Consider the following 23752-nt stretch of genomic DNA (forward strand, 5'->3'; position numbering starts at 1 on the left):
AATGTACATCAATATATTTCAGTTTAATAATGTTTATTTATATTGTTTAGATCTTATATTACCGTGATATCAGTAAAATCAACTCTTGCGTTACATTTGAACTTTACACACTCTGAGACAAGGGCAAAAGAATCAAATATCATCGGAATTACTTGCATCGGATTTATAGAACTGCCGTTATGTCTTTTGCACTGCCATGTGCCAGTCCATCAAAGGATTTACCTGGATCAAATAGTATCAGAATGGCATTGGATTTTAGTGATGATGGATTCATGGATGACGATTCAGGTAATTTGCTATTTCCATATTAGTAGACCAGATTTATTGCAAATAACTCTGTATTCAGGTATTTCATAAAAAGCAATTCATTGATCTGTTTGGGAATTTTTTGTTAGTTAGGCCTAACGTTATTACCTACGGTACGGTATTCATGTCACAGCAGCTCAGTTCTGCTGTCCACTTTTCAATAATTGGCTATATGATATTACCTCATTGACTAACCCCACGCTTTTTTATTAGGTATGCAATTGTCTTTGACACCATCACCTGACTCAATGAAAAATAGCCGCTCAAGAATCAGTTCACCTTCCCCAGCAAAACGTTCTCTTTTCTCTCCTCCTAAATCTAAAGTTAGTCGTTGTGAAGGAACACCAATCAGCTCAACAACACATTCTCGAGTTTTACGAAGAATGTTACACAATAATAATGAAGATGATTTGAGGAAAATTTGTGCTTTGAATGCCATGGAATCAGCCTCTGAAGATGAAGAATTTCATTCACCAGCTTTGAGAAAGCTTCCATTTTCAAGTTATTGCGATCGTAGAGATTCTGGAAATGTTTCATACGATGAAAATACACCAGCGAGTTCATCCAGCATTCGCACATCAAATGTTCTAGAATTTAACTCTTGTAGTAGTGGTGATGATAACAGTGACAGCAGTTTCTCTTCTCCAACCAGACCCAGCAGCAAGCCGCTATGTATTCCATCACCAAAACAATCACCAGCATCATCATCGGGCGTTTCTGGTTGCTCACCAGGTCGGTCACCTCCAGACACTCCACCACACACAAGAAAACTTCGAGAGCTCACACTCTTTGATTCTCCTTCCACACCAAAAACTCTTTTACGCAAAATGCGTTCCCGAAAACCAGCTTTACCTAAACCAATAGAATTTTCTTATTCTGAAAACTGTCCCACACCAGTTCCACCACCAAGTCCAACCAGTGCTTTCAAGTCGAGAAGTCGTCTTCGTATGTTGCGAATGGATGCCGCACATTCAACACCCTCAATGCCAAGAACTTTTAGAATAAGCGCAGATGGAACAGACACAACAGATGAAGAATGTGAGATAATTCGGGGTTCAAAGAGCTTACCCAGGTTTAACAAGTTCAAAGAACCCACTACTCCATCTGTAAATGTGAACCCATTTACACCCGATAACAGACCAAAAAATTCAAAACGTTCAAGAACTGGAAAACAAAGGAAACATTCTTTTTGTTTGGATGACATAGATGAGGAAGATGAAATGAGGCCTGCCAAGGTAAATAGAACATTTTTTCTGTATTTTATATTCATCATGAGTCTCCAGAGTTTAAATAGTTATGTCTAATTGTTGCTGGTACTTTTCCATTCCTAAATTGACTTTTTCTATTTTCAGAGAATTCATTTACGTGAAAACAACATCTCTCGTTACCAACAAGAATTTCACGAAATTGGAAAAATTGGAGATGGCGAGTTTGGTTCCGTTTTTAAATGTGTCAATCGTCTTGATGGGTGTGTTTACGCAGTAAAAAGATCAAAGAAACCTCTTGCTGGATCTGTTGACGAGTAAGTTCATCAATGATATTAAAACATCGTATTAGTTTATCTTTTGGTTTACTTTATTAAACATTTGAATTAACTCGAGCAAATACCATACACTGAGATCTTTTAATTTTGCAATTGCTAACCTTGTGTTTTTTTTACTTGCAGAGCAAATGCTATTCGTGAAGTCTGCGCTCATGCTGTCCTTGGAAAACACAGACACGTTGTTCGTTATTATTCAGCTTGGGCAGAAAATGATCATATGCTCATTCAAAATGAATATTGTAATGGCGGAAGCCTGGCTGATGTAGCAGCAAAGAATCAACAAGAAGGCGAAAAATTCTCTGAAGAAGAAGCAAAAAATCTTTTGCTGCAAGTTTCTAAAGGACTTAAATATATACATTCACAAAATTTGGTTCATATGGACATTAAACCAGGAAATATCTTCATTTGTAATGAAAAGCAGAATATTTCACTGGACTCTCATCAGAGTGAATTAGATAGCGAAGACGAAGAAGAAAAGGTGACAACAACCAAGGAATGCTCTGTTTATAAAATCGGAGATCTTGGTCATGTTACTTCAATTGAAGACCCACAAGTTGAAGAAGGCGATTGTCGTTACCTGGCTAATGAAGTTCTCCAGGAAGAATATTCACATTTACAGAAAGCTGATGTCTTTGCACTTGGTGTTGCTGTTCATGAACTTGCTAGTGGAAGAACGCCTCCCAAAAATGGCAGTTCATGGCACAAAATTCGTAACCAAGGCCTCGAGACACTCACTCACTGCTCAGATGAGTTCAATAAACTTTTGCAAAGCATGGTTCACCCCATCGTTGCTCATAGACCAACCGCAGCAAGCCTCACACAACACCCTCTCCTATGCCCTGGTTCTTCAAAATCAAAAGACCAATTGAGAAAAGAGCTTAACCAAGAAAAATTCAAAAATGAAATACTCGCAAGAGAGTTGGAGGAAGCAAGACAAAGTCAGCAAGAATCACAATTTAACAAAACTCCATTTGGAGGCCGAAGGGGAATGTCAACTGGATTACGCAAAAATTTCAGCAGTATGCGAGGCGGAAAAACTAATAGACTTTTAGGTAAAAAGACTTGTCGCAGTATGAGCATGACTTCAATTTATTAATTTGTTTCCTATTTCAATTAATTATGTTCTTTCATTTCTGCCCTGCCTAATGTTCTCAAAATTATGTAAATATCCAGTATTGCCTTATTTTTTTCTAAAACTTACGTCCTTTATTTTTGTTTAGTTAATGTTTTACATGTCGCGCGGTGTGGTAGATCTATTTTTGTTTTGTTTATTTTGTGCAGTTGTGACCACCGCCAGGCGACACTATATTGTTTTTTTGTTTCGTTTCTGTTTTCTTTTTTTTTAAATACTAAGTTTCATTATTTACTAACAGATAAATGTGTTTTATTTATTTTATACTATCATCATGGTTATGCTGCATGTGCTTTTCCATTTTAGTGCCTCTAGTAAATGTTTTGCTGCCTATTTGAACTTAATTTGATTTATTTTCATTTCATCTTCATTCATACGATACAATCCTGCCCAATAAAAGTAATAAAACCAATCATAAAAAATTGAGGTGACTTTTTTCTTTTATTTTTCCAAATGTTCCTGAACTTTGTTGTAATGAAGTTTTGCATACGAGCTCTACTGTTTTTAGAGCTTCTGCGCTTCTCCTACTCTCTCATTGTGAATGCCCGAATTTGATGCTCCAATCAAAAACTAGCCAACAAAAATAGCTATTGAATGTGCCTATGATTAATCATTGACGATTTTTATATCATTGGCACTGATAAAAAAATTTTGATTTTCCGAAATGGTTGAACTAAATCATTGGAAAACGATTTTTATAAACTGATTTTTTTCAATTATGCTTCCTTGTTGTTTCAAATTAAGCAAAATAACATTTGCAACTTTGCTTAACACAGTGAAAAAAGCGATTTTGTATGAAAATAATGATAAATGTGAGTTTTAAGGTAACTTACTGTTTTATCAGGTTATCTAAAAATCTTTTAGCAACAGTTTTATTGAAAATGAAGTTATTTAATAATGCTTTTATTAACTATCATTTTCGATATATAGGAACAATATTCATGCAATAAAATCAAGTGTTCGGCACTTTCTGAGATTGTTCGTCTTTTATATACTTAGTTATGTGCAGGTATATTCTTATTAGATCTTTACCCCGCCCGACCTGTCGCTCATGTATATATACGCATATAGCCGTGCATTGATGATGCGCATGACCAGGTCGGCCGGCTCTGTATGCAATATTTGGCTAATTTGTCCTGCGAGAACACCAAGTAGCGTATTTGACGTAAATTCCACCTGGCGTATATAATACAGAAATGGCATTACCCCATTTTTCGAAAACAGCCTGTTGCCCTGCCCAAAGGATAATTTTACGCAGATGGACTTCCGAGAGTATTATTTTATAGAGTTAGCTTTTGCTAGAGCAGTGTTTCTTAATCTGAGTTCGACCGAACCTCTGAAGTTCGGTGGGGCTGTACCAGGGGTTCGACGAATGTCCTGTAAAATTGTTGTGTATTATGAAGTATTTCTATTTCCAAGCAAATTAAATATGTAAAAATGACTAATTTAAAGCAGATTTCAACATTCAGACCAGTCGCAGAATAGCTTATTTATGTGTAGTATTACGCAGATAAATGTTTTATAGGGGATAGAGAGGACAATGAGAGACGTCACGCGCTCGGATGTATGGCCTCATTTTTAGATGCTTTCTGACTTCTAAATATATATCTAAGGTTGTTATTACAAACCACGCGGTTTTGAACCTGAATATTTGCGTAAACGACATGTTATTTATAACCTACTAATAAAACGTAGCTCAATCTTACGAACAAGTTGAATATAATAAGAGCGCATGAATGAATGAACGAACAAGTCACTACTGGTATCGTCGATGAGTCTGTATAGACCAGTGGTTCCCAACCTTTCTGCACCGGCGGACCGGTAAAACTAAATTAAATGTACTCGCGGATCGGCGGACCGGTAAAAAATTGAAATGACTGGAACAGAAAAGAATAACATATATTTGCGTAATACAATACATTGTCGGGCACTCAATATGCATCTAGACAAAAACTTAACCTAACACTTAAAAACAGCTCACACGAAGAAAAACTATCAAATGTGGCGGCCAAAAATTGAAATGGGTGAAACATAACATAATACCATATTATATTTGCGTAATGAAATGCAGTGATGGGCACTCATTATGCGTAAGAAAGGCACATATATATAAAACATCTCACATAAAAAACATGTACATGCCAAATCATGTACAAACGCAATTAACTCTAGTGAGAATTTTGCTTCTATTTAGTTTCCAATATAGGATTTCAGACGATGCCTCAAGGAAGTTTCTGCAACACGTTTAGCTCTGCAGCGGCGGGCAGCCAATTTCCTCGCTTCGCTTTAATTAAAGCCAGTGATGAAAATATTTTTATATATAATTATTGAAAATATGATTAACTCGTTGAAAATACGGACAACAGTTTGATTGCTCGATTACTTAGCGATGGGTATTTGTTATCGAGAGATATATATCCAAAATTGTGACAGTGATTCTTTTTTTAAATTTGGACTGTAAAGTGGAATCACATTTGAATCAAGCTTTTTCTTTTTCATCTGGTTTATCATATTAATCCCTCTGCAGTTGATCGATACTTCAAACGAAATGAATTTACATTACAATGGAAAAGTCGTCGGTAACTTGGCACCAGGCTCAAAATCCTACTTTGTCTGCTCAAGATACTGGAAAAGATGTCAGCGGCTCATGCGTTTTTGCGCGCCTCGTGACCACCTGCCGTATTTTACTGGAGTATTATACTTTTCTTGACTGTTTTCTGGTTTGAACAAAGAAATATGCATAACGTTTTATTTGGATGGTCATATTAATCAGGAAAAGCATGCAGAACAGAAAGAGCACGCGTGCCAATTTTCAGGTTTCTGAATCTTGCGAGAATTGATGGAGCGCATTCACGATTAATCGGAGCCGAAAAATCAAAAAGTGTGATTTCTCGGCGCCAAGATGTCAAGGAAGACGTCGCAATATGACGGCGGAAGAGAAATTGCGTAATACACCAAGGCAACCTCGTCTTCGGTAAAGAGATCGGGGCGCATTCGAGATGAATCGGTGCCGAAAAAGCGAAAAGTATGATTACTCGGCGCCAAGTTGTCGCAATATGACGGCGGAAGAGAAATTGCGTAATAAACCAACGCAACCTCGCCTTCGGTACAGCGATTTAGACGGCATAAAACAACAAAACACCGAAATTTCCCGCGGACCGGCACCGGCGGTTGGGAACCAATGGTATAGAGTAGACAACCGAGTTATATCCCAAACCTTCAAAAAACGTAAATCCAAATCAGCCTGGTTCTGTGTCGGCGGCATATTAGAGGTTAGCGAAGATTTCATGAACAAAACGGGAGAACGTGGGCTACATTACTTCAGTGAACGTCGGTCCAAATTGAGCGGTTGAACTCTTACAGTTCATTTTGTCATTTTCATTTTCTATAAGCCCCACTGTGTTATTCGGAACACAACATTACCGTTTGTTATTTTATTGTGAGGGTATCCACCAGATTCCTTTATATCAGTAATGGTAGGCCACGTTAGTTAGTCATTTGAGGATCTCCTATGTTATGCGTGTATTTTTGCGCACGGCTACCTATATCTGTCGCAACGTATCTTTTACTATACTATTTGTCATGTTTATCTTCCCTTGTATATTCTGCAGAAACTAAAGAAAGAGGTTAACAGGCACATTAATTGTAAATACAGATTGTTGACTGTGCGCTTTACGCGAAACACCACGCTGCTCATACACTGTTGTTCGTCAAGTGAAGTAATCGGCAACACGCTGTACGACTATTGCTAGGTATATGTCGCAATACCTCGTCGGGGTTATACTCAGACCTGACTAATTTAGTCCGCTGTTGAAGTGATTTGACAGACATCTTTTGGTCGCTGATAAACTGATACTTAACAGGCTGCAACATGAAGGTGATTGTGGCTGGTTACCCCAAAACGGGAACAAAATCTATGAACTGGGCTCTCACCAGATTGGGTTACAAAGTCTATGATTATCCCGAGAACGTGTACTTGCTGCAGAAGGAATACAAAAAGATATTTACACAAGGCTGGACGACGGAGGATTTCCGAAGAATGTACGAAAATGTTGACGCAGTCGTTGATATACCAGCGTTCTATTTTTGGGAAGAAATTCATAAAGCTTTTCCCGACGCAAAGGTAGGCCTGGCGATTCGATTTATTGAATGCAATTTTTTAAACTAATTTTTGAACTCCTGGAAATCAAAATTGGCAACTGACCTATTCGATTCATACCTAAATTTCGAAATTAAAAACTGATAAATAGCTAGCAAACAACGAAAACGAGCTGATTCTCTGCACACCTGCATGGCTGAAAAGTGAAAACCTGTCTAAGTGAACAGTGTCTGAGCGACTGCTAAATTTTCAGTCGTTGCGTCCTTGTCAACAGTGAATTAAGCAAGAGAGTAGATGCTCAGGTAAACGTTTATTGATAATTCGTCTGGCTAATTTTATTGTTCTTTGAAGCTGCGGCCTTTATCCAAATCGATTTTCCATTTAGTCAACGGCTGTGAAAGTCCGAACGTTGGCTTTGCATACCAAAATTAATCATTTTCCAAATGTATTTATGCTTTCAATACTTGTTTAGATAATCCTGACCCTGAGAGACAGCGAGGAAGAATGGTTTCAAAGCATGAAGAATCTCGTTGACGTTGGGGAATCTAATATTGCACTCAGAGCACTTGAGATTTTGTCTCCCACACAAAGAAAGACAATGAGAGATGTTACCAATTATATGGGCAAGTTTGATTCTTTATTATTAAGTTTTCATTGCATTATATTCAGAGATTCGCAGGTTTCAGTTGATATAATTGATTCCCAACTATCATTAAAGAGAGTAATATTCACTATTCAAAAACATCTGTTGATGACCTACCAGGAGATAGTAATTCATTATATATTGCTTAACATAACGGGATCTAGCTGAAATCAACTACAGTTGAGCGAGTTTGTCAAAATACTCTTAAAGTTTTTTTTTATCATCAAACTATAGGAATAAATCCCCCCCCCCCATACCCATGCTTTTAATGACAAAGAAGACAATTCAAAATCAATCTGCAGTGAAAATGCACTATCAGTTTCATTCTTTATCGTAAAGGTCCTACAATAATGGGAATTCAGAATCAGTCAAGTTTGAGACGAAAAGCTCATTTAAATGGATCCATGTTGAAATTAAAGTACCGGAACCATAATTCATCCGTACTTCAGGTTGGTGCTATATAATTATTTTGTTTATAGCACAATTTCTTACAATAATAATTCTCGTTTTCCCGTGCCCTTTTTGTATTGACATTTGCTGCAAATTTATTTCATATTTTACATTGGTATGATTTTGCTAAAAGTACATTCAAGACCAAATAACATTTATAGGACTTGGAATAGAGTAATTAAGTCATCATTTAATACGTACTCATTTTCTATACCTGTGTGGACTGGGGTATGTAATAAACTGGGCACGTCGATACTACTAAATGATCATTTCAGACCAAGTGAATCCGTCTAGTCTAGGGGTGGGCAAATTACGGCCAGCGGGCCAGATTCGGGTCGCCGAGGTGTTTCATCCGGCCCACTTGTGCCTGCTGAAATTACGTATTTATGTTTATTTAGGACCTTCAAAGACTTATTTTGTGTGGCCGCGAAGGCTGCAGCTCATTTCTTTCTTTCTGCCAGTTCATTAATTTCACTTTCATCCAATTATTCTGTCTATACTCACGACACTTGCTAAATTTTCAATGCTATTCAATACATCTCCTGCGACATGTAACTATTTCATTACATCAGTGAAACCAACATGCAGGCAATTGTTTATTCATGTTAGTTACTTGCAAATAAACCGTTTTTCATGCATCTTGAGTTTTGAACGACCAGCCCAGTAACCAATATTATTATTTGTGAGTGGCCCACTTAGGAAGGTAATTGCCCACCCCCGATCTATGCCGGTACGTTTACCAGCCAATGTTGGAGCAAATTTGAATCATTGTTTCCTAATTTCAATCTAAATACCAAAATGCCACAAACGTATTTATTTTTGACTTCTGAATTACAATGCATGTTTGTAAACTCAATTTTAGGGAATTATTTCGAATCAGGCATTAGGTATAATCTGTAAATGCCCCAATGTTATCTCCATGCCCTGACTGTTTGATTTTCAATGACAATGGTGTATCTGTCTGTATTTTAGAGAGCGCCGAAGGATAAACTACTAGTTTACAAGTGTTCCGAAGGCTGGGAGCCTCTGTGTAAATTTCTTGGTGTTCCAGTTCCAAAAGAACCATTCCCACACAAAAATAAAGCAGGGAATATTGTCGGCGAGGTTTTGGAAACAAACGAAATTTTTTTGCGCATGCAAAGGGAATTACTTTTTTCTTCAATAGCTATAATCGCTGGATCCATAACATTAGGGTATTATACATACAAACTTGGGCCTCTTGGTGTCTGTAAAGGGTTGGTAGAATCAGTCACTGATATGTATGAAAAATTTCCAACATTTTGGTGAGATTAATAGCATCACCCCGTAGTAAATGAACAAATGTTATTTAAACTTTCATTTTTAATTTGTGGGTAAATCTGATTTGTGAATAAAGTTAATAAAACTCACATTATGGTGCTATATTGCAGGGGTGAGCAAGGTTTTTAGACCACGGTCGCCAAGTAGATTGGCGGACCATGTAAGTGTGACATTTTATGAACAATATTTACAGTGTCACAAAAGAAAAAGTAGAAAACAATGAACCTCGTGCCAAAACTAAATGTAATCGCAATCCTAACATATTCCTTGAGCTATTTTTCAAATTTGGTTGTGGCAGCATCAGGCGGGCCAAATTGAATTGCCCAACGGGCCTGATTTGGCCCGCGGGCCGTAGTTTGCCCATGTCAGTACTAGAACCACTACAGTTTATTTTTTGTGCCAAGTTTTTGTACAGGACCACAACCGGTTCAAAATAGTGACTATAATACGCGAATCTGATGGTGGCCCATAAAGTAGAGGATGTAACAGAAAGCAGCAGAAGGGGACCAGTTTAACTGAAAGGTGAATGTTTATGTGAGCAATGTTTATTATAAACTAAAAAGCGAATTAGGATCTAACAAAATATTATGAATTTGAACATTTTTCATCAACGTCGATTTGCTGCCCGACGGGATGCAGTCGGAATCAATCATACTTGAGTAAGAACAATGACCGGACTGGTTCGTTTCTGATCCGTTTACTTGGACCACAATAAGTAAATTTACACCTACACTAAATATTTCATTAATATATAAGCAGATACTACTCGGGAATGTTTACGTATTTCTTTATTGAATTTCGATAAGTGGGGCTTTTCAACTCATCGAATCCACCTATGCTACTGGAATTAGAAATATCCAAAGATCATGAATGATACTTCAATCCAAAATACGTTATGTAGCAACTATTTTTCCAAGAATCTTAAACTTCAAACTACTCTCATTCTGAATTTTGGTATTCATGGTTCGATAACAATAAATAAATGTCACTAAATTTTTACACAAATATCACATCGCAATATCCCACTGTGTGTAGTTGTATTTTTATAATTAATTGGAGCTGAAACATATACTGTTGAGCTATAAAAGCCAGACGTGTATTAATTTTAAATATTACTAAATGGTAATGATGACATTTATCACAGACGGACTGCTAAGCATAAACTTTTCTTTACTTAATCTTCTAATCTATTACCTCTACTGTCGCATGGAAAATTGTTCGGAAATTTGAAAGACTTCGTTTTATCTGGAAAGCGCTTTCAGCATCTGAAGTTTGTTAGACATCGTAATTTAAACATGAGACAAATAGTGTATATGTCTCGAATATTATCGTTGTGCTGTATTTGAATACGATTTATTGGACACGAAATGGACCTATGGAGCTACTTCTAACCTAATCCATTATGATAATGTGTGTGGTGACATCAGAATTAAAAATAGCGTGTCGTGGTTCCGTGATCACATCTTAGTGATCTGGTGGTAGGACTGGAACAGATTTGATACTACCTTGTTTTGGCTTTCGTGTCCTTATATTTGAGCATTGATCTTTTGTATTCTTCTTGTGCTATTTTCTATTGATTTTAAAATCCAACATCTGTCAGTATTCGGTAGATGTGTGCTGCTTAAGGTTGCGTTTTTTTGCGGTTTGTAATAAGCTCTGCTGCACTTACTATGTTATTCACCGCAATCACAAAAATTTTCTTTCAATTTGTGATTTCGACATATATCTAGTTTATTTTCAATCAAAACCAAAAAACATTGCAATCTTGTCGAACTAAATTAGGGAAACATATGTAATCTAAAAAGAAAACGCATTGGCACTTTATTTACACAGATACCGGGCTTTCAAGGAACATTAGTTTACACGCAATCATGCATAAAAGGGTTAAAATTCCTATTCATGAGCGTGAAACGAATATGCCTTGAATGTCTGGTGACATTGCCAAAGGTATTTAAATATCAGGCATGTCGTAGCCATTTTGGAAGCCCTCGTTTTCCGCATCTTTTACAATCGATTCTGTTGCCGTGGTTGTGGATTCTTCTGCCTCGGAGACATCCGTTGTGGCATCTGCAGTGGTGAAATCTTCGTCAACTGATGTAGTTGCTTCCGCTTCTGTTGTACCGCCGGTGGTTTCTTCTGATAAAGTAGTGGCCTCCACCCATTCCTCTGTAGAAGTGGTGGTCTCGCCACCTTCAACTCCCTCAGATGTCGTAGTTTCATCATCTACAAAAGTCGTGTCTTCTGTTGCAGTAGACTCTGTAGTGAAGTCCATTGCCGTGGTCTCTTCGCTTTGTGTCGTTACTTCTTCTTCCTCATATCCATCGGTTTTGCTGCTGCTCACTTCATCGAGAAATTCTTCCAATGTAGCTTTCAGGTTCTGAAATGTATATTTTATGTCATTCATCACTTAAGTAGGTATTTGCCGTATAGTTTCGCAATTTTGAACGTTTGAATCAATGTCCACCATTAGGAATCTTTATTATGTCTTGTAAAGCATAGTCATCGATGAGAATTTGATGAGAGTGAAACCTAAACCTTTAAATATTTATTAAGGCTATTTGGGATTGCGATTTCAATTTGAATTACCTCAAATAAATAGTTTTACGCATGCGCAATAATATGTTTCAGCATAGCTTACAGAAATGTTTAAATTACAGATTGAATCGTTCCAGCGTTTAAAATAGCTGGGCTGATGGCCAAGCAAATTTATTGTTTGGTTGAAATAGCAATGGGCGGAAACTTATTATAACAAAATGGCAGCGTAAATATGATTCAGTGTTTGACTTGTTTATAGTAAATTGAGTTATAGTTAATTGAATAACAAACTCAAATTGAAAACTATCAGACTGTTATTGCCAAAATATCGTAAACTTAGTGTTGGCGTTCTTACTCGCAATCTTGGCGATGCCCTGGGGCGTATTATTGGTATTTTTGTGCTGATTGTGTGATATGCGTCAGAGGAAATAGACAGCAGTGTTATCATCTTTTCTAGAGAAAGTTTTCTTGGTGTTTTGATTTGATTGTATTTATTGATAGACATTTATAAAGATATCTATACGATGACTTCATATTGAAAATGCGGTTTGCTCTAATTGCAAATCCAACGCACATTCAAACTTTATTACAGATGGAAAACATCAAAGAGAATATACCAGGAATCTCTAAATACTAAAGTAAACGAAGGAAATTAAAATAATTTCACAAAAACTAATTCAAATATTAACCAATTTAATTCAAATATTCCCCATGCGAGGATTTTATATATTAACGATACGAATTCAGTATCACAGCAATTTAAATACCGAAACATAATTAAAACCTTAATTAATTTCAATTACTAAACCTAGAAATTTTAGCTTACTTCAAACGCCGCAGTTCCATATTGTTCTTCAAAAGCTTTGAAAACCGCGGCCTCATTCTAGAGGAAAAGAAGCAAGAATATGATTCATTCATCTGCAACACTAAGCAAAAAATTTAACAATAACAATATACTTGAAGTCCTTAATACAATTCACTCAGAATATAACATAATTGGAACTATCGCGGTGTTTACATATTAAAGTAAATTATTAATGAAAAATCATAAGCACATAACATTCATTATGAACAAAAGATGTTGACCGTGGATGTAATCTGAAAATTGTAGTTCAAAACTTACCCCTTCGAGAAATCGTATTGCTTTTCCGTAGACAGTGGCAATGCATAGAGCAACGATGATGAAGGTCTTCATGTTTACTTGTAAGATTTTTTATTTCTTTTTTGAAAAAACACAATATTTGTTTAACTAAATATAGTTTTTATATTCTTTTCAACGTCTGAAATCATAACAAATATTGTTAAAGAAAAATTAAGATTAAGAAACCAATCGTTCCTCTGTGGAAATTCAAAACTAAAACGACTGAATCATATTTCTTGCCCGTGGAACTCTCTTGAACAATGTCGCCACACTGTGAATAACCCAAACGCTGCATCTTTCTACCACCCTAAAAATCGTATGACCCGAGAAAAAATGATGAAATATCATATTTTTATTACATGCGTGGGCGATCGTTGGCGATATCACGTCATATATATGTAAGAAAAAATAATCTTGATGTTCTTTCAAACTTATTTTTAAATTGGTAACTAGACTCTCAAATTATTATAAAAGTTTTTTGTTTTTCAAAGCATGTTAAAATTCGTCAAAGTATTATTTGCATTTTAAATCCCGTATTATTCGAAATTATGAAGCCGGCCGCCTGAACGTTGAAGTAACCTAATCTATACCTTGCGTTTAATATCTTTGCGGTGTGTCACTTTACAAAGCTGATAGATAACGGCATGACAAAAGTTATTTGATGAAATAAAATCTAAGCCCAAATATAGTTGGACGGACACACAAATCTGTGACGGATTTATTGAAAATTTAGTGATTGCTTCATCACTATCTTATCACTATCTCCATCAATAAAACACTCTTTCACATCAGTTTTTGATTGTTTCTGTTGGCTTATTCTTCACTTAATTATTTCACGACATTTCTTCAATTTCAGCTGTTCGAATATTTCTAGAGCAAAATTACTTTAATCTCTATATATACAAGTAATAAACTTATCTTATATTCTCAAAGTTTCTTTCCATGTGACGAAAATCATGCGCGTCATCGTCTTAAGATCAATAACAAAAACAGGAAAAGAAGAAGAAAAGTGGTCATGGGATTTTTCATCCTGGAGGAGTAATTTTAGACCAGAATTCCACACGTTTTTGCTATATGAAGTCCAATAAATCCCACGGAAAAGATTTCAAATTCTATGTAATTAAACGCCCCGGGCTGGTCATGTGTTTATGACAGCATATCTCGCCTCCTCCGTTTTTGCGTGTAAAAGTTGAATCATTTACTCACAGGCACTTGAAATGGGTTTGACAATTAGCCATTATAATATAGACAACTTTGAATTTGAATAGTGTAACTGCAAGTTGAATATAATTTAAACAAAAAGACAAATGGAACAAGGTGCTGGGACTAAAATAGATTTCGTTACTGAACGTAAATAACAATTTACGCTCAATCTTCAGAAATTTCAAACATGCTAAATTTACTCGAACAAGCAAGTTAGTTTATAATTAAATGAACTCTAAAATAGAAACGCGTCATTTGTACAACGTAATTGATTACGTAATCGTTAAATTTATCTCAAAGGTACATCAGTGCGATATGGTTTCATTCGGGAAAAAGTTGAAGAAAACTAACAATTCTTTATACCACTTCATCAAGCAAAAGCATATTAAGCATTACGTTATAAAGTATATATATTATTTCATTTTTCATCAATTATTTATTTCGAATGATTGTGATGAATACTCTTTCCACACATTATTTTTTCTTAACACAAGAATTTTTTCTCACCTTGATATGCAGTGCCAAAAGTACTCCATAGATAGCAAAAGCATATTAAGCATTATGTTATGAAGTATATATATATTTTTTCATAAACTGAATACTTGAAATAATCGTGATGAATACGCATGTTTATTTTCTACACATCATTCTATTTTTCTTAACACGAGAATTTTTTGTCGCCTTGATATGCAGTGCCGAATGTAGACCATAAATGGTAGCTTGCTTCGAATTGTTAAATATTTCGTGTTGTTACATCTCTCGTTGAATAAGCACGTAGACACTTTTAAATAACGCCATCAAGTTGACGCCATGCAAGACCATGAACTAAAATTTAGTGAAACTACTGAAAAGTTAGTAGTTGTTGTTGTTCATGTAGCTTATTTAATTTACAACATAAATTATCTCAATTGAATATTGTTCATTTTTCATGAAAATAAAACGGTGGTAAAATGTAATAATTTTGGGGAATTTTCCGCTATTGCACTCATATCGTCAATTAGACCTTGCTAATTGTAGAAATTAGGAACTTGAAAAACATTCTATGATCCTGATTACATTTTATCTTTGCTTGATGAAATGCCAATTTTACATCGATGACACGCTCCAAAGTACTAAATTAATTTAATTGGTTTCCGTTTGGAGCCTAAACGCCGCGGGATAAAAAATCACAGTTCAGTCATCATGATCAACATTCTTCGATGATGATTCTTATATATTCAAAGAATTGCCAACAGAAAAACAAAATTATCAAATGATAAAAGTTATTGTAATTTGTATACTTTATTGTACAAGAAATGGACATATTGGTTGAGTTGTTGGATTGTTGTAATTTTTTCTTAATTGTCGCGAAAAATCACATTACTATATATGAGTAATCAACCAATCCAATCAATTTTAAATTTCCAATACTTAATTAAAGCTAGAAGACTATTACTTTCATTTTCAAATTTCTGTGAGTCATATATATATACTTCATCCTGAATTCTGTCGTGTTTTATTTCAGGGGCACACCTTAGGGTGGCATTCGGTACAGTTTATTTTAAGATCTGGATGTAATTTGCTGATATTGTGACGGATATCATATTCGTCAATTGACTTCCGGTTCCATATATTGCTCTTGAGCACAGATTGGTATTACAATATACTATTTTTATAATCCACGAGCACACCTCAATACAGCTTTCATTACATTTCGTTCATATTTGGCAAGAGTTTGCGGATATTGCGGCGGTCATATTCGTATTTTGGTGTCTGTATATTATTCTTAGTCATTAATTGGTGTTATACCGAATTCATCAACCCATTTCGTCCTACTTAATGTAAAAGGTAAATATATAACAAAAACTTTCTTACATTTGGTAGTTTCCAAATTTTTTATTGTCTGTGATCTTTTGTGTGTGACTAACGTAATTTCGTTCTTATAAGACATATAAAAATGGAAATCCCGTGATTAGAAATATTACTTCCTAAATATTGTTGTCGCGTTTAATCATTGGTTTGAAGAAACTGGCCGACTGAATTGAAAATTAACTTGAGTATATTGTCATAGCAATGGCCTTTCTTTTGATATTCATAATACAAATTGAGTGCGAAAATGAAGCATGGCAAACTTAAAACCAAAAATGTTTCAGAGTATAAATCGGTGTTTTTAATTTTAAAATAAAATAACATGAGCTCAATTATTTAGAAACGAAGGTCAAAAGGCTACCACAATGCCCGTAAAATTGCAGCCAAATGTTAAAATAAGTAACAAATGTCATATGAAGATGTATAAGACGAAGATATATAAGCTGGCGTAGAATTAATGCAAAATTTGAAAAATAAATACCCTCTAGCGACATCTTCCGTCCGTATTTACTCAAAATTTGATATAGATAGATGGCTATAGCAAAGCAACACGAATATTTTTATAACACAAACAATTGCGCCAACGAAGGCAATAGCTTCAATTTTGCAAAACGATTCAAAAAATTTTGTCTCACAGTGCCGAAAAAAATTGTCGGCCGCTTTTCTCTACTCTGAAATTTCCAGTGGTTAAAGATTGTAGTTGTCGCTCGAAAGGTATTACTTTATATAATATATTTCAAAAATTTCATGAGGGCTCTATAGGATTAGTTTTTCAATTTGAAGTTTTGTGTGATGACGTCATCTCTTGTTTCATAAAACGTTGCAACAGAGTTGCAGTAACAGTTATCGGATCATTTATGTTGGACTAGAAAAATTGAACTCATAGATAGCGTATTGGCGCAAGATGATCCAAATGGCTCATAGAGCCGTGTGCAGCTCTAGCGGTTGACATTTGTGTTGCAATACGATGTAATAAAAATAAAACAATGTACATAGTTTATTTCTCATTGCCTATGTTTCAGGTAATTCGGTCTTTTATGCTGTTCTTCGGAAGTGTATTGTCTTTCAGGTTTCAATAGATAAATGACACGTAGTCAACACAAGACAAAACTTTTGATAAAGTTTTATTGTCTTCACTCTTCCATTTCATCTTTGTTCTTTGGTATGTCATGGTATTTATAGATATTCTTCTTCAATGATTTTTTCCAATCACCCTGTGTTATCCTTTGTTCATTTTCATTATATTTTATTTATGACAGAATGGTTTGCGTAGCAGAGGAAAGGGTGGGTGGGTTTATGGCGGTAGGAAGTAGAAGACTTGATTAAGCCCCAGGTTGAATTATTGCTAAGTAGTAAACTAATGATCCTATTTTAGTAGTGTTAGTGCAAGCAAGTTGGCCCGTGCGCCGTACTCACATTGCTAGACAATAGTATTTTTTTTTAACTCTATCCTTTTTAATTGAAGAAAAGTGGTAGCATATTTTGAATCCAATTCCTAGTCGATTTACGCACCTGTTACCGGATTCGGCAAATGTTATAGCGTGTATCAAACACTCAATGCGCTGTCTTTGAATGTATGTATCATAATTTACACTTTTCTTTTGAGTAAAGAACTGAGATTGATGAGAAAAAACCTGTGAAAAATGTATATATATATTTCTTTACTCACCCGAGTCAGTATTTGCACTATAACTATTACGGTGAACCCAATAGTACTACCATATCGCTCAAATGGAATTGGGAATACTTACTCTGTCAAGATTTATAACATCAGAATAAAAAATATATATTTCAGTTTTTATCGAAAAATTTATTAACATAACAAAAAATGGCAAATACTATAAATGCAGCGGGAACTGTCGGATTTATTATTGCCCTCTGTGGTAGCGGAATTCTCGGAACAAGTATAGCAACAATGTATTGGCGAACTCCAGAATTTCTTACGGGACAGATACTAGCCACTGTCGTAGAAGTGAACTCTGGCTTATTTCAAACGTGTACGGTTCTTGGATGCACGGACATAAGTAAGTATATATTCACGAGTACTTGGTTGACAACATGAGCGGAGCCTCACTATTGACGAAATTGAAATTGGCATTCATATATTTTCAGGTTGGAGTACAGATTCTGGTTTAACATTGCTTGTGACGAGGTCTATCCTGTTGATTGCATGCTTGCTGATTGCAATTGGATTGATTATCGGTATCGTAGCAATATGCGGGAAAACCGATATTACCTCTAAAGGAGCTTTGGATATTGTTTCAGGTAAGAGTAGCAATACCATTATTCAACTCCAAAATATATTCTCTCAAGCAAACATAATAGGAAACCCACAGCACCAACCATCACACGAAACAGAGTTATAAAAATACTCACATTTCTGAACAAAAACACCGCCTGGGTATTTATTCTCTTCGAAACCTAAAGTCTATTCTCCAATTCTCCTTCAATAAAATTTGCGTTTGCTTCAATCTAACGATTTAATTTGTCGTAGAGTTCTAAGGGATTCAGTTTGTACGACAGTTATGTTAACGACAAATAGGTTATTTGTTCTGTCTTGTTGCCAGGTTTGTTTATTCTTGCTGCGTGTGGGGCATACACCGGATTGACGATTGGGTTTGATGAATACCTTCTCGGAGACGTAGGATTCAACGATTTCGGCTGGAGTTTTTATTTATGTTGGGCAGCATCTGCAGTTTTCATTATTGCCGGGGCCTTTGAAGTGAACGGGAAGCAAAAAGCAACTGGACAAAGACAGGTACAAATAGTATTTAAAAACTGCACACCACTTGGTTGAACAATAATAAACATTTTGACATTTTAATCTTACGTTCTTTTATATATATTCTTATTTCATTCAGTAAACAAAAGTTTTGTCAATTGAGTCTATCTCATCCTGAAAATATAAAGCGCCCATATTATAACCATAAATTTTATCAGTGTCTCATTCTATTATTTCAATATTACGTATTTGACTTTACAGTATTTAAAGCAACTGTAATATGATTTATTGCATCACAACCAGAAAATCCGCTGGAGATTGCAAATTATCATACACGTTGTTGTTCCCGAATTTGGATTTTCGTATTTCTAAGTTTGACGAGCGCACATTAAAAAAATTGAATTCGTAACCTAAGTGTATTGTTTATAATTTGCTTCTGATAAATTTGTCAATAAAATAATATATGAGCGAAGAAGAAAAACTCCCGACGAACCTCAATGAAATATTTTGCTAATAATGTCTAACATTTCACGTAATTTTTTATTTTAGATTCATCCAGCAGCGGACATGCAACAACAAATGATATGGGCAACGAATATGCAGCACCGTAACGGTACAGTTGTTCAACAAGTTCCCAGGCACCAAGTAGTCCAACTTCAATAACAGTTGACGACCGCATACATGTCTTGAAAGATTCATTTCATTGTGAAGTGATATTTCAATAAGCCAATACTATTTAACACCATAGTTACAAACAATTAGCCTGAGCTTTTTTCTGTGTAGATATCGATATTTCAGATGAAAGTTTGATGATCGATACTTTCATTTTCATAAAATGGTAATAACGGTGTCAACTAACGGTCTAAAGGCGGTATATTTATCTGATGACGTTTAACTACTCAAGATGATGCCGAGCTCTCCACAACAATATACCTAATCAAAGGTAAATGTGAACTGCAAGGTATTAATTCTTTTTAAAACAGTTGTGTAAATTGCTTATTGGACACAAAATGGACCTAAGGATCGCTTTGTTATTATGTTGTTAGAATTCTTTTGCTTTGGAATTTACAGCGGTGAAAGATTGTATTTTCTGCTAGAAGGCTATAACTTTAATTTTTTCAAAAATTTCTGTGGGCTCTCTGGGTTCGTTTTGAATGTACGATGGCGTCATAAAAATTCAAAATTGTGCACTTTGTGGCGTTAATTTAAAGATCTGATATAATTTAAATTGCTATGATTATTTTATTATGTTTGTTTATACAGTTCTTATGAAGTTTCTCCGCGTTTTTTCAAACGTTCATTTAAACTTACGGAATATGTTTTTGTATTTCACTAATATCCTATATTAGTTTGAGTTGAATATTTTTCTTTTATTTTTTTTACTTTACTTTATTATATTATTTGTTAATAAAGGAAAATTGTACATATCAATACTACGTATTGGGAGTGTTTTTGCAGATAGCTCCAAAATGCCCTCTCGCCGCACCTATATGTATTGCGTTTGTTATAAAACAACATGTCGGAGCTAGTCAACATAGAATGAGTCTACGTTATGAATGTGGCTGTGGAACATGTTTTTTACGATATTCTCACTTGGTTGATACTTAAATGTGACTCAATAAACGAGTGATTAAAATCTGACGTGAATAGAAGTGAAAACAATATCATTTTCAAATGATAGAAAATATTCGTGAATGCGTTTGAAAAGAATTAGGGGTGAGTGTGTATGATAGTAACTCTTCTTTAAGCACTTACTTTTTAAAACTCGGTTTCTTTGTTCTTATTGAACATCCTAGGTTTTTTTTTTCTCGCTGCAGGGGTCATATCGAACATTCAATTCATTTTCTATTTTATTGTTTCAGTCTGAAGCCTTTATTTCGATATGTACATATGTAGCACGTAGCCAATACAACATGAAATTCGACTCCAACACTTTTGTTGTACCTCAGTCGTACTATTTGTTATATCACGTTGGGATTATCAAGCAAGTAAAACTGTAAAGAAATTGTCAACTCATTCTCGCATTATATATTGATCATGGTTGTATATAATCTTGAAATGTTTTCAATTAAATATGATTAAATATTGCGTAACCTGATATAAAAGAGAAGTAAGATCAACTAAACATTCCGAGTATCATCATAAGATATTGATTTTTGTACATAACCTTCAATCATGGTTTTCTCATATTCAAGACAAATAATACAATCAACAGTTCATAGGCACGGCTCCATATAACCGACTCAAAAAATTTTTGCAATTACAATCGGATTGCACCAATATTCAAAAGACTGACTTATACTAGGATGTCATGTCGAATTACCGTAGCCTATTGTAAGGAACATTCTTGAACTATTTTGAAATCATTGTCCAGTTTCGTTGAAGTAATTATATGGTTCCATTACATTTGAACCCACGTACATTTGAACCCATGGCTATTGCACCTGCATACTATTGCACCTATGGGAATTTTTTTGTTGTACGGATAGTTGAACCCATACTAACCCTAACCCATGGGTTTCAGCACCCGCATATTGATTGAACCCGCGGATATAGACATGGGTTCAAATGTACGGTCACCTAATTATATATATCCATCACCTTTCGCACCACAACACGGAATTTAAAATCTGGTAGCGTCATAAGTTACATTTTGGTTGAAGAAGTGGTCCTGAAGCGTTATTATTATTAAAGTTCCGACGAGAATCCGACTTCCGGCGAATCCGACGAAAGTGTTGACGAGAATCTATCATCTGCGTTATCGGTTACTGTTTTCGAGATACATTTGTCTAAGATCATGATATTCAACGGTAGATTTTGGCCATGCCTGTAAATCTAGTATTAGTTTGTATTTGTATTAATTTTAATGTAGAACGTGCAAGATTATTTGTGCTTTCTGATAAGACAACTATTGGTCAACTACTTATCCGTCTTCGATGCTTTTGCAACGTTGAATCCGTATGCATATTGTACAAGGGTGCTGTGGCAAGAGTAAAGATGACTGTTCATAGTGATTCAAGAGTCTTGCTGCACAGTAACACGATAGCGTATTGCGTTAGTGTGCAACAAGAATCTTGAATCAATTTGAATAATGACTCGTAGCACTATCTAATATAAACTCAAATGTGTCTGAAATCTGGTTATAAAGTAAATAAATTTCAGTTCGAATAGGAATTAATTTATATCAATGTACTTTATAGGTTTTAAATACTTTGGTTAGATTTAGAATCGGAATATAATGGGCAGTACAATAAATCCAGCAGGAATTTTCGGAATCCCATTTCGATTTTGGCTACTGGAATGTTGGCAGCAGGTATGGCAGCTGTTTATTGGAAATCCCCTGTATTTCCCCTCTCGTTCAATAAAACTGACCACACTATAGTGAATGCAGGATTGTTTCAAACTTGCACGAATGCACGAATGTTGGTAAGTATCGTTACTTATTTCAGCTTTTTTCTCAGTTACGTCTCTTTGATCGCCAAATCATTATTGAGATATTCTGTTACCTAATATCGTACCATTTCAATATGTGTTTACTGTTGTGGTTCTTCGGGGAATTGTAATTAGATCTCACATTAACCATCCCATATACTGACAAAATGGCACTGCTGGAATATATGGGCACTAAGTGGGCTGGAACGAAATAGTATGAAATCTCTTACAGTACTGGTGCCCACCCGATCACCCAGATGTGATCAAGGAACCACGGCACGCAATTATAATTTTATTTACTTCATTAAACAAAATTTCGAGATGGAAATAGAATCTATTTTTAAAATAAATAAAGCTTTCTAGCGACAAAAACAAACTTTAACAACTGGTAATTTCGAAGCAATTGGTCAAGTAGTTGAAGAGAGACGAAAAAGAAAAAAAAGAGAATTTTTTTCCACCAGCAATAACAACAAGAATTCTAACAAAAACAACAATAACAACAGCATAATAAGAAAACGATTTGTATGTCTACCTCGTGTTCAAAAATAATATCCGTATTTTATTAATTAGTGTTTATTATTGTCTCGTTAAATAAGATACTTATATACATATATACAGGATATACATACATCAGGCACTGTCTTCCTTATTGCTGAATCTTTCGAAGTATGCGGGGAACGTGAAGCTTCTCAACAAAGACAGGTGGGAAAGAGTTAAACATCGAATGTTCGAATACGTTAATATTTTCGTTCGTGTGAATCCGAGGAAAGCTTCCACGAATTTATGACCAATACTCCTAAAAATCTGAACTAGCGCAATATACACGAGGATCTCACATAGAATATGGGACCCACAAACATTTACACACTCAACACTATTTGTATGATCTCTCGAAATATATGTTTTATTTTTTCTAGGAAATTGAGGATTGGATCCACCACCCGTCGTATCATTTAGACACAAGAATAAGCGGAGGAGAGACTGATTTTGAATACCATCAACTTCAAACTATTTAAGGACACTAATATCGAGTACGAAAAACAAACGAAACGAAAAAAAATGGCTTGTCTATAATTTGCATGATGACGTTTTGTATTCAGCTTCTAATCTTTTAACAATTCTGACATCACGATTTCAAATATTTATTTAATTTTTGTTTACTCCATTTTCATTTCACTCAAGTTTGTCGGAATAGTCGGATGCTGTCAATCTCTGATTTCTAGATGCAGATGTTTTTAGTTTGGATTCGAAGTTAATTTTCTATAATCTATCTATACGACACCACAGCATCCAACAGTCTCACTGATGAGCACGCAATATCTAAAGACCTCAGAGGATCGTTTCAAGTCGACAATGATGACGAATTAAAACCGATATTATAATTTACGGAACAGATACC

At 35.2% G+C, this 23752-nt stretch overlaps 4 protein-coding genes across 4 annotated transcripts; 3 read left to right on the top strand and 1 right to left on the bottom strand.

Annotated features, from left to right (window-relative positions):
* Positions 1-3957, top strand: LOC120331784 (wee1-like protein kinase 1-A). The gene is made up of 4 exons (XM_039398934.2): positions 1-288; positions 520-1541; positions 1659-1828; positions 1973-3957. The coding sequence occupies exons 1-4, from the start codon at positions 180-182 to the stop codon at positions 2943-2945; spliced, it is 2274 nt and encodes a 757-aa protein (XP_039254868.2). The 5' UTR covers positions 1-179; the 3' UTR covers positions 2946-3957.
* A 2646-nt stretch (positions 3958-6603) lies between these two features.
* On the top strand, positions 6604-9555 carry LOC120331409 (uncharacterized). Its single transcript, XM_039398480.2, has 4 exons — positions 6604-7104; positions 7553-7703; positions 8063-8172; positions 9146-9555. The coding sequence occupies exons 1-4, from the start codon at positions 6853-6855 to the stop codon at positions 9458-9460; spliced, it is 828 nt and encodes a 275-aa protein (XP_039254414.2). The 5' UTR covers positions 6604-6852; the 3' UTR covers positions 9461-9555.
* Positions 9556-11182: 1627 nt separating this feature from the next.
* LOC120331786 (uncharacterized) lies at positions 11183-13286 on the bottom strand. The gene is made up of 3 exons (XM_039398937.2): positions 13131-13286; positions 12834-12890; positions 11183-11849 (listed from the first exon to the last, which is right to left on the bottom strand). The coding sequence occupies exons 1-3, from the start codon at positions 13200-13202 to the stop codon at positions 11424-11426; spliced, it is 555 nt and encodes a 184-aa protein (XP_039254871.2). The 5' UTR covers positions 13203-13286; the 3' UTR covers positions 11183-11423.
* A 4673-nt stretch (positions 13287-17959) lies between these two features.
* On the top strand, positions 17960-20312 carry LOC120331896 (lens fiber membrane intrinsic protein-like). Its single transcript, XM_039399065.2, has 4 exons — positions 17960-18223; positions 18312-18464; positions 18767-18957; positions 19471-20312. Exons 1-4 carry the CDS (start codon positions 18028-18030, stop codon positions 19582-19584), a joined length of 654 nt encoding a protein of 217 aa, XP_039254999.1. The 5' UTR covers positions 17960-18027; the 3' UTR covers positions 19585-20312.
* Positions 20313-23752: the final 3440 nt, after the last annotated feature.

This window comes from Styela clava, chromosome 6 (genome assembly GCF_964204865.1).
Source record: "Styela clava chromosome 6, kaStyClav1.hap1.2, whole genome shotgun sequence".
NCBI classification, from domain to species: Eukaryota; Metazoa; Chordata; class Ascidiacea; order Stolidobranchia; family Styelidae; genus Styela; species Styela clava.